The sequence below is a fragment of the Chiloscyllium punctatum genome, chromosome 9 (assembly GCF_047496795.1).
Source record: "Chiloscyllium punctatum isolate Juve2018m chromosome 9, sChiPun1.3, whole genome shotgun sequence".
Taxonomy (NCBI): domain Eukaryota; kingdom Metazoa; phylum Chordata; class Chondrichthyes; order Orectolobiformes; family Hemiscylliidae; genus Chiloscyllium; species Chiloscyllium punctatum.
This window is the reverse complement of record NC_092747.1, coordinates 76,064,175-76,076,461: the sequence shown is the minus strand read 5'-3', so window position 1 is coordinate 76,076,461 and position 12,287 is coordinate 76,064,175. Positions and strand designations below refer to the sequence as shown.

At 39.7% G+C, this 12,287-nt stretch overlaps 1 protein-coding gene across 5 annotated transcripts in view; it reads right to left on the bottom strand.

Annotated features, from left to right (window-relative positions):
• Positions 1-2,621: 2,621 nt before the first annotated feature.
• LOC140481519 (centrosomal protein of 57 kDa-like) overlaps positions 2,622-12,287 on the bottom strand; it is a 48,440-nt gene continuing 38,774 nt past the window's right edge. For all 5 annotated transcript variants that reach the window (XM_072577849.1, XM_072577850.1, XM_072577848.1 and 2 more), the window contains 4 exons: positions 9,275-9,352; positions 7,677-7,921; positions 6,996-7,140; positions 2,622-4,600 (listed from right to left, as the gene is read on the bottom strand). In XM_072577849.1, coding sequence (XP_072433950.1) covers positions 4,367-4,600; positions 6,996-7,140; positions 7,677-7,921; positions 9,275-9,352 — 702 coding nt within the window. In that variant the 3' untranslated portion in view covers positions 2,622-4,366. The remainder of the gene's footprint in view (positions 4,601-6,995; positions 7,141-7,676; positions 7,922-9,274; positions 9,353-12,287) is intronic.

Genomic DNA, 12,287 nt, shown 5'->3' with positions numbered 1-12,287 from the left:
TCAAATTGGCCAAATTTCCCTCTATCCCATGCCTCCTGACTTTCCGCATAAGCCTACCATGGGGAACCTTATCAAATGCCATACTAAACTCCATGTACACTACATCCACTGCTCTACCCTCATCCACATGCTTGGTCACCTCCTCGAAGAATTCAATAAGACTTGTAAGGCAAGACCGACCCTTCACAGATCAGTGCTGGCTGTCCCTAATCAAGCAGTGTCTTTCCAGACTCATTGATTGATTGAACGACAGACTGAATGGACGGATGGATGGATGGAGTGTGACACATTGGTGCCGGAGAGAGGAGACGCTTATGAACACAGTGCCAATTAAGCAACCTGCGGTGCCCTGGATGGTGTTATATTGCTTGAGTGTTGTCAGGGCTGCCCTCATCCAGGCAAGCGGCAATTATTTACATCACACTCCTGCCTCATGCCTTGGAAATAGTGGATAATCTTTAGCAAGGCAGGAGGGGAGTTACCCACTGCAGTATTCCTAACCTCTGACAGGCACTTGTAGCCAGTATGGTTGGCTTGGCACAACACTAAAATTCAAACTTAGACACCCCTCAATTTATTGTCACCTATGTGCTTGTCCAGCAGTTGCTTAAATATGCCTAATGTCTCTGACTCTACCATCACCATTGGCAATGCATTCCATGCTTAAAGAACCCACTTTTGACATCTCCTCTACAGTTATAACGCCTTGCGTCAAACAGTTCTGCTCAGGGGAAAAAGCTCTGGTTATCTACTCTATCTAAGCCTTGTGCACCTCTATCAAGTCATCTCTCTTTCTTCTCTCCAGTATGAAAAGTCCAAGCTCCCTTAACCTCCAAGACAAACCTTCCAATCCCAGCAGCATACTGCTAAATTTCCTCTGCATCCTCTCAAAAGCATCTACATCATTCCTATAATAAGCAACTAGAACTGGGCACAATGCCCCACATGTGGCCTAACCAGGGTTCTATAGAGCTGTAGCAAAACCTCATGGCTCTTTACACTTAATGCACCTGTTAAAGCTAAAACACAATATGCCTTCTTAACAACCCTAACAGCTTGGGTGGCAACTTTTCCATCTATTTCCATAGAAATACTCCAAGATCTTGCCATTCTGCCACAGTGCTAAAGGGTCTACATTCAACATTCAAACTCGACCTCCCAAAGTGAGTCACTTGGCATTTATCCATTTGAACTCCATCTGCCACTTCTCAGCCCAGCTCTGCATTATGTTAAGGTCATGTTGTAGCCTGCAACAGCCCTCGACACTATCTACAACACCCGACTTTTGTGTCATCAGCAAACTTACCAACCCACCCTTCCACTTCTTCACCCAAGTCATTGTAGCTTCTTTAAAAGAGCAGAGGCCCAAGAACCAATCCTGCAGACACCACTAGTCACTGACCTCCAGTTGGAATACTTTCCATCCCCTACCACTCTTTTTTTTTCAGCCAGCCAATTCTATAGTCAGACTGCCAAATCTCCTTGTATCCCATACCTCCTAAAATTTCTGAATTAGCTTACTGTAGGGAGCCTTATCAAATGTCTTACTGAAATCCATTACACTACATCCAGTGCTTGACCTTTGAGGATGTGACAAGTTGACAAAGAACTCAATAAGGCTTGAGGCATGACCTGACCTTCATAATGCTATGCTATCTTTAATCATAGTAAGAATTTATGACTATTTGGAAAAAAATCTCTGCATTTTTCCAGTACCTTGCTTGCCACAGACAAGCACGTACTGACAGGTCTGTAATTTTTGAGGGATTTTGATGCTCCTTTTCTTGAACAATGGAACAACATTTGCCTCCCTCTAATCAGTCAGTCTTATTCCAGTGGAGAGAGACCATCACCAGAGAGCAACCATCTCATTTTAAACTTCCTGTAGTAACTTTGAATATATCCCGTCCTGCCCTGGGGATCTGATGCTTCCCAGAATTTCTAGCATATCAACTTACTAAATATCAATCTGTTCAAGTGTATTAATCTCGGCCAGTGTTCGCACTTTCAACAAGTCCCCTCTCTCCAGTTAATACTGGTGTAGCACCTTGGTCAATCTGTAAATTGGTGTTGCAGGTAGCAAGACTATGCATCTGAGGCGGGGGGGTGGGGGGGTGGGGGCCCTCCTGGTTTATGAATTTTGGGTAATCTGTACTGTTGGAACGGTCTGGTTTCAATTTTTGGAAGTCTGTTATACTTATTTCTCGAGATTTATGAAGTTTTTTTGAGTAGGTCTGTGCGCCAGTTGTCGACAAAAAAAAAAGGACAAATACAAATTGACCATTTAGCACCCCAAAAACTACAAAGACATTAGCCAAATGAGAGAATTATCAGGCAACACAACAATCCTTCTTTGGCAAGTGGCACTTTGCCATAGGGCGAGACCTCATGACAAAGAATTCATCACTATTAAAATTATACCTAGTCCAAAGATGGTTGTCATTGTTGAAGACCAATCAGCTCAGTGCCATGACAAAGTAGCTTGCTCTGCCAACATTGCAATTGTATTAATGAAAGCCCTTCCAACAATGTCAGAAGTAGGGATGTGCCATAATTGAAGTCCAGAATTCAATTCATGACTCCTAAGGTAGTGAAACAGTCTATGTCCAAACGCAGCAATGCAAGTTTAACATTGTAAATTTTATTTATTTTCAAATTTATTAGTCCACTGACCAGTGACCGAACCTAATTATGCCTCCTTGATGTTTAGAACAGTCATACAAATACAGACCACAAACATACAACTTTGTGGCAAGTTACAGAAGCTCTGACTCCCCAAGCCTGTCCACCATTTATAAGGCACAGGTCTACAAACATGCACCATTGCAAGTTGCCAGACCACTTATGATTAGGAGCTTCTGATCGAGGTAACCAAGATTATGAGTGGAATAGATAGAGACAGCAGCCAGAGACTTTTCCCCAGGGTAGTATGGAGTGATACGAGGAGTCATATAGTTTGAAGGTATAAAGAGGAAGGTATAAAGGAGATCGTAGAGGTAGGTTCATTACGCAGAGAGTTGTGAATGCATTGCCAGCTGTGGCGGTGAAAGCAGAGGCATTAGGGACATTTAAACAACAACTGGACATGCACATGGACAGCAATAGGGTAGGAGGAAATGAGTCTGGGTAGGTTACTCTTCACAGCATCAGTGTGGACTTTTTCCACACTGTGGTGATTCTGAGAAAAACAATACACAACCAGTTCTGTGATATTTTCTGTACGCACTGTAAACACTACAAAAGGTAAACCAGCAAAAGGGAGACAAAAGTGGGATTTTGAAAAAAATCTTATCAAAATTGTTGATTTAATCCAGCCATTGGCTGAATCAGGGGAACTCGTCAATACAGTCATACAAATACAAGCAAACCAATTAGTCTCAGTTCTATAAAAGCATAGTCTAACTGTTCAAAATTTACCAGGTATTCCTTCAATTGCATCGGCCAACAGCACTCCATTTCTTACTGTGAAACTCTTACAGACAGCAGATTTTTCCCTTTTAAGAAAGGCCTAAAGGAAATTGTGAAGTCTTTCACCATGAATGCATTCCCCTTTCAGATACTCTACAGTCCTTCCACTGTCATGAACTGAAATCCACAAAATTAGCGATTTGCAATCTTTGCAATATTTAAATTAATATACAGAACATTTAAAGTGCAAGTATACACAGCCTTGCGCAGATTGCCAGTCACCTAAAAAAATGAAAAATCTTTATTGAAATAATTTTTTCTCAAGCATACTTTCTGCTGAATGCCAGGATCAGGGGCATAAATATAACATCATGGTCTACTCATCTTTAAAAATAGACTAAAAAGAGTTATGTATAAAATGTGCACAAACCATCATTTGCAATTAAAGTTGACAAATAAAAAATGTTATTTACACAAACGATCGTCACCTTGAGACTCCATGCCTTAAATATATTGCTAGATAATTTTCCCTGAGATATGAATCTGGGGGTCATTCATTTGCAAACCTTTAGATTATTTTGTAACTTCGTAATGAAGTACTGTTGAACTTCAAAGTAACTGCTGCTGTGACCACAGCAAACTAAAATGAACTATTAGAGCAGCAGTAAAAAGTAAAAAAGACTAACTTTCCACTTTCAGATCAAGTGAGTTTGAATTTTTCCCCAACTGAAGAACACACATGCACCTCAACACCTTTCAGTTACAAGTTATATAATTATTACAGTCAACAACAAATCATTGAAGTGTAGTAGTTCACCAACAAGATTTAAAAGCTCCCATTTCACAAACAGGCATTCACCATTTTGCACATAACATCTGATCAAAAAGACAGGAATAATTGAAAAATAAAAAGATGACATAAGCATATTGGGGACTGAAGTTTCAAAATTACATCGCTTCAATAGCTCCAACAAACATCATCTTTTTGAAGAGTAGTTTGTAGGGTCTGCATATCTCTTAATAAACAAAGGCTCTTTTTGCTTTTAGTTCCTGGTCGCACTTGAATAGTAGTATCACTTCCTCTAGTTGTTGCTACCCTGGCTTGCACATCATTTAAATTCTTATGAGCTTTTTTCTGAGTTGACCCTCCACTGGTGTAATGCTTCCTCCTCATAGTTTCCTGCAGTTTAAGCTTTAAAAAAAGTGAAAACAAGCAAGATCCATATCAATCACAGAATGAAAAGCAGAAAGATAGCAGAATGTTCATTCTTGATCTTTTAAATGCAGCGTGCAACCTGAAACAACATTGTTAACAGGTTTCCAATCACATGGATGGGTAGTATCTATTATGTCTAGGAAAACACCTGGTAAATTCTACGTGATAAGACATGTTACATTCATGGACAACACTAGATAACATTTTTCAATCAAACCTGGGCCAGTCAACTAGCTCAGTCATGGGCAATACTGTACTGTCAAAAATAAGAGTTTGTGGTCTGCAGCATGGCTAGAAATGGAGCTAGCTAACAGGGAAGTGGACATGAATGATTCATTAGTTGGCTGACAAGATACAATAGTCTGTCAAAGGAATCAGTGCTGGGGTCTCACCTATTGACAATTTATGTAAATTACTTTTTATATAAATGGAGCAGCCACCCAAAGTAAGTGGTTAGCACTACTACCTCAGTGCCAGGGACCCAGATACAATTCAAGTAGAGGGAAACTGGTGGGTGAAGTTTGCAAGTTGTCTCTGTTGGAGTTTCCAATAGGTGCTCCAATTGACCCCCACAGTCCAAAGATGTGCAGGACAGGTGGACTGACCACACTGACTTGCTCCAGAGTGTCCAGGCTAAATGCATTATACATGTTAAATGGAGGAAGACAGGGAAAAGTGTTTAAGTCTGGAAGGCATGTTCTTTGGAGGGTCAGTGCAGAACGATGGGCCAAACTCTGTCTGCACTGTTGGGATTCTGCAACTTGGATGAAGGGACAAAATAAAAGGAAAATACTGCAGATTGAATATACAAAGTGCTGGAGAAACTCGGGCTTGGCAACTTATGTGGAAGGGACCGAAACCACAGTTACAGAATTTTCTGGCACAAAATCACCCAGTCGGAAAGAAAGTTGCAAGGAGACAACAAAAGAGATGCAGAAGATTGACTGAGCGCACAAAGATCTGGAAAATGTGAAACTGTTCATATGTTTAATTGGTGAGAAATTGCAGCACTGATACATAGATGGACCTGGGCATTATGAGCAGGAATTGCAAAGCATTTAGTAAAGCTAACAGAATTGAAAGATTTGAATGCAAAAACGTGGAGTACTGTGTACCATATTGGTCACCTTATTGAAGGAAGAATGTAAAATGCAGGTTTGCTGGATTTGTACCCTAAAATTAGCATTATGTTTAATAAGGAAAGGGTGGACAGGGTAGGCTTAAATTTGCTGGCTTCGGAATTGTCAGAGCAACTTGATTAAAGCTTGATCCCGAGGGGTCTTGATAGGGTACATGTGGAAAGGATATTTCCTCTTGGAATCTCTCAAGCTATGGGTCACTGTTTAACAAGGATTAGCCATTTAAGACAGAGATAAAGAGAATTTGAGGGTTACAAATCTTTAGAAGACTTCACAATAGGTGGAGAGTGAAGTCTTTGAATATTTTAAAAAAGCAGAAATAAATAGATCCTGATAACCAAGTGAATGAAATATTTTCAGGGGTGGACAAGAATGCCAAATCAGGCCAGTCAAGATGTTGTAGGTGATGTCTGGACATCAAATACCTTTCTCCTGTCCCTAAATCACATGTATATGCAAACATTTATCACATTTCTGTGTCATGTCAAGACCATACAAGTGACTTCGAGTGAAAGCTAACCTAGAGAGAAAACAGTTTAAATTACTGTCCAATGAGTTGGTCAAATACAAAAATGATCAAGAAATAGTATCACAAATAGGGCTATAATTTTGTGAAACTCATTTGAGTAGTCTCCCGCAAAAAGAAATCTGGGTAATTCAATCCTGAAATGTAATGTTGGTGTAGCAAATAATTATTTTGGACCACTGAGAAAAATAGATAAATATAGAAATTCAGGGCAGTGAACAGTTTTAATTTTTAAAATATGCTAGCGTTCTTGAAGTGGTTGAAAATATGTCAGCCAATTCTCATCTATATCAGTGGTCTGCAGGCCATAACATGACGACTGGCCAGGATCCTTTCTGCATCACTAATGATGCTGCACAACTAGACAGGCCTCCACATGCACAGCATGCAATGTCATAAATGCAAATAACAGAGTCTGAATTTATAAACAGGACTTGTTACTGCTGCAAATAATTGCAAACTGGATTTTTAACACTGTTGGGCTGAAACAGTGGAAGAAATAGTTGAATATGGAGCTAAATACAAGAACAAGCCTATATGACTTCTTACGTGTCTCACTAAAAATAATATGCCTACATGAGTTTGTATTAAGGATTCTGGTAGTGACAAACAGTGTAAATAGATAAGATATGTAGGTGTTCTGAGTATTTTCCCCACCACTGAGTACAAGTAGGAACTGACCTACTTAGAGAATTTTGATCCTTACCGATGCCTGGTGTTGACGGACTTGACCAATTTGATCTCTTTTTGCTTCTATTCTTTTCATCAATGATTCTAATTCTCGTTCCAAGTCCTCTCTCACTGTATTTGAATTTGCTTCGCGAATTTGATTCACCAGTTCTTGGTGCTCACTAGATTAAAAACAAAACACTGCATTCATTATCTGCACTGAAATTGGAAGGTTAGTTTTTAATACCCAAGGACTTAGTGCAGTTGCTTAGCATTTCAAAAGAGCATTTCAGAAAGGGGAAAAGAGTCAGAGTATAGAAAGAATTGGAAATAAAGTGATGTACGCCCACACAGTTCCTTCCCTACATTAGATGCCTGCATCCCTCGGTGGCAAGCAGAAAGAAAAGAGAAATAGAAAATAATGAATGTAACTGGCACCAATAAATGGAGAGGTTGCACTCAACTTGCACTTCCAACTTATTCTTTACTAGATCAACTGGAAGAATAGTATACAGCTTCCTCATAACCAGTCCCTCAGCAGTCAACTTGCCCCAGCTGACAACAAAAACACTCCACTTTCAGATAGGACCCTTACTAGAAGCAAATTTATACCTCCGTAATAGAGCGCCCATATTTCACAAGCAGCTACATAAAGCTAAAAGAAACTGTATTCACAAATTGTCAATTCTACAAGTCACCAGAGAAACAGTATACTTACAAGCTCATTTGTCCAAACTCATCTTGTAGCGTCAACAGTAATTCAGACAGCACCTCACGGGACCTGGAGGAAGTGGTCGATCCAGAAGAACTGCCAGCTATTATATTGGAATCTCGAGAGATTTTGTTCCTGGCCATTGACTGGTCACTGACAACATGATCGTTGCACAAAATCTTGTTGTGTTGCTTCAACAAATGCAAGACATGCTGAACATTTGCACGGACTGAATGGCTTGGACTTACAGACTGAATAAGAAAAGGTATGAGGAAATTGAACATAACAACAAATTGATAAATTGAAAATAATTGTTTCTTATTACACATCATTGATGAAAGCTTTTTCATATGATAACTAATTGTATATTGATCATTCTTGCTTCTCATCTATTATTAAATCCACAATTTAATAAATCTTTCCAGTATGAGGAATATAAGTATTATCCACAATATATCCCCTCTTTCAAAAATTCAGCAGTTGATCTTGTGCAGAATCCTAAACAAGCTTAAAACAAACTGACCAAATCATAAATGTCCTCATTTATGCTGGGCAAACTTGAACTGCTACAAATAGAAGATTGCAACAAAATGGTTATGCCCTTTTAAAAAGTTTTCTCTGGATGACAGTATCGTTGGCAAAAGTAATATTTTTTTTGTCCATCCCTAATTGCCCTTAAGATGGTGGCACGTTACCTTTAGTAACTTCAGACCATCTAGTACAGGTGCATACAATTAGAAAAGCCAATTCCAGGCTTTCAATCAGCAAAGTATGGTGCTCTATTTCCAAGCCAGGATGGCATGACTTAAATGGGGTACTTGGAGGTGGTATTACCTTGCATCTGCTGCCCTTGTTCTTCTCGATGATAATTGAGAATGAGAGACCTGAAGGAACTTTAGTAAGTTGCAGTGCAACTTAGAGTATAGTGTGTTTATGGTAGATTGAAAGCAGACAGCATTGATAATAGGAAATCAGCTTCCAAACTTAAGAATTTATAACATGGATATGAAACTCAAACATAAAAAGTGCAAGAGATGCTCGCAAGATCCTTGATTTGTTGTTACAAATCATTTAGCACAATAATATTGTGGGACTGGAGCTGGAAAGGCCAGGGAGGAGAATAGGGATAGCAGGCTTTATCCTTCAATGGACTCCCTGAATCAGTTATTTATAATAGTGATTTATGGTATTCAAATTCAACAGCTGTGTTTTGGATAAGTATAACAAAATTACCATAACCACACAACATGAACACACTCTACATATCGTTCGTAAATGGTTCATTATCCTTTTTGGAGTGATGCCAGTCAAACATGACTCCAGATGGATGAAAGATGACATGACTGACAACTGGAAATAAAGATAGAATAAAATCAAGTTTCATCTATAAAATGGTTTACATTCAAGTTCTCTTGAAAGCTATTAAAATTCACTGTCCCTCCTTAGCCGGACATCATTCTTGCATATCTCCGGCAACAGTACCAGCCACATTTGAAAGCATGTGTTAGAGGACTTGAACAAACAAAGGCAATAGACAATGTGCCAGCAATAAGCATCATCGCAATATCAGAACAAAATGCAAAACTGATGCAAAAGATACTCACTTTTCCTGCAACAAATGGTATATCACCTAGGTTGAAGCGATAATGAGGCTGAACATGCGACTGGTTTGTACAAGGTTTCTGGAAAAGAAAAAAAGTGCTAGGGAGAGCATGTCAGAGATTCATATATTTACATACAGCTCAGCAATCTTCTCTTCACAACCATCCAGCAAAACAGTGCTCAAAGTACCAAAATTTGGCTAATGTCAGCTGGAGGTTTCTGGGCAGTATATGCCAGAGTCAGACAGTTGTAGCTTCAAGCCACTCTCAAGTACCTGAATACCACAGTCCAGGTTGATTCTTTTACCTGCATCCTCCATTGCTATTTCATGGAATATGAGCATCACTGGCAAGGACTAACGCATAAAAATATACGAGAATTAATTGTAAGTCAATCAAATGAGGTGGATCTGGAGTCACATGCATGCTAGATTGGGCAATGTGGCAAATTTCCTTCCCCACCCCCCCAGGAAGTTCACCAGATGCACTCTTTTGACAAATCCTTAATAACTCATTATCACCACCAAGACAAACTCCAGATTTAATAATCAAATTTATATACCACCACAGCTACTGGACACCATGAACTCTCAGCAATAGCCAGCGCCAATGAATTACTAGTCTCGTGACATTACCACAACACAATTTTATTAAAGCACATTACTGAAGGAGAATTTCCTCTTTAACACCGCTTTCAGATGTGCAATTTTTGTCAAGGAGATGCAAAAAAAAAATCAGTGTTGTTTAACAATAGAATTTGCCTCAGTCCCCAATCAAACAGTACTCCCTTAAATCAGTATCATAAGTGCAAATGGGAGGTTTAGATGCAACATGGTTTGATGAAGTAACAGAAGATGATTAAATGAATGTGGTGGAAGCTTTTGAAAGAATGACAAAACTGAGATGCCTGCCAAGAAAGGGATGGTGCTTGCAATAGCATAAAAAGGTACCCACGAGATCAGAGCACAGAAATGGTGAGCAATTACCTTTCCAAAGTGAAAGATGATGGGTAGTGGTATCCCCCAGATGATGGTGTTAGGATGACTGTTCATAATAATAAAGATTTGATTCGGTTTGAATATGGAGGCTACAATGCATTCTCACACATCCAAAATCACTAACCGAGAGTATGGCTTGAATGGGAAACCATGGCAGATGAAATTAAATGCAAAGGATTGCATATGCAAATAGCAGGAGGCAATAGACACAATGGTAGAAAGGTGGTGTGCAGACATGCCATAGAAGGTGGTCATAAAAGTCGAGGACACTGGCTTAAACAAAAAGTGTTTATATAGCTGTTTCTAGTCAACAGCTATCTTCCAGGAGGTTGAAGGCAGGGAATTCTGCTATGGTAGTGCCATTGCTCAGGAAATGACTACCGTCAGAAAATCACTTCCATTACTTTAGTGATCAAAATCAGACCAAAAATCAGGCAGTGACTGACCAGTTCTGCATTTTGGATACAAGACACAGATGTGTAATTTTTGACATTTTTGGGTATACACCAGGGTTTTAGGTGGAATTAGCTAGTGATGTGTCTAGTTCTGGAGCGCAACTCTTTAGTACGTTTGTCAGGAAGTACCCTGATAGCACCAAGTGACTTCAACTAGTATCTTGATATCACGAGTCAAACTGTTAAAAGACTGGCATCTGGAGATAACAGGGACAAGTTATAAATGATGACTGAACACAGTTGTGCTGCTACCGCTCATAACTGTCAATGTTAAAATTGTTGGGTCTATTTGAAATGCAGTTCAGTGGCAGTGCCAGTCAAGTTGGGATATTAATGTCCAGAATAATGTCATGTATTACTCACTTCTGCTGAGTTTCTGCCAGTGTCCTGCAGCAGTGCTACTGAGCCAGTTTTGGAAATGGCCTTTAAAGCTCCCCATCCAGAGGAAATTCTATGCACTCGAAACACTGTTTCAATTAATTTTCAACAGGAGAGTACTGATTCATCAACTGGGGGGAAGTGCAGTTGCTGGTTTGTGATCAACACGCCCACTTGCCCATGTTTGACCTGATATCAGGAAGCAACTGGGGTCCAGCCAATATTTAGGACTTCTAGGATAACTCCCTCCTGACTATATACCATGCTGCCACTTTGGACATGAGATGGTAGTGTTTCGTATATTCTCCAAGGACGAGATGAACATTTTTTCACAAGCTCCCAGATATTAGGAAATAGGACTTGGCAAGATTGAAAGAGCTGGATTTGTCTTTTTTATTTTAACAAAGTGACCAAGTTGATGCTAGTTAATCTGCCTGGTTTCAATCCTTTTCTTAGATTTGGTTCAATGGAGTAGTTTTCTAGGCCATTGCAAGTCATAGTTAATAATCAACACAACTGCAGATCCGGAGTCTGATCTGGTGAGGATAGTTTTTCTTCCCCAAGAGGAAGCACGTTAGTGAACAGTCTGGGTTTTCACATCAAGTTGGCAATTATTTCCAGGTTAACATTAGCATAGTTTAAGATTATAATTGAGATTTATGAATGGAGTCCAAATTTCATATTGCTGAGAAAATGCTGCAGATTCTTGGGCCCTTAGATTCCTAGTCCAGTGATGTTACCACTGTGCCATTGCCTCCATATATTTAGATTAGATTTTAACACAGTGTGGAAACAGGCCCTACGGCCCAACAAGTTCACACCGACACTCCAAAGACCAACCCATTCCCCTACATTTACCCCTTCACCTAACACTACAGGCAATTTAGCATGGCTAATTCACCTAACCTGCACATCTGTGGACTGTGGGAGGAAACTGGAGCACGCAGACACAGGGAGAATGTGCAAACTCCACACAGACAGTTGCCAGAGGTGGGAACTGAACCCAGGTCTCTGGCACTGAGAGGCAGCAGTGCTAACCACTGTGCCGCCCAATGTTGACATTGCTGCATTTTTCCAGTTAATCACATCTGCTCCAATCCATCTGCATCTTTAGTAGTTGTATCATCTGATATGAAAATACTTGAATGTGTTTTTTAAACAAGGCGTACTTTCAAGGAAACTTAT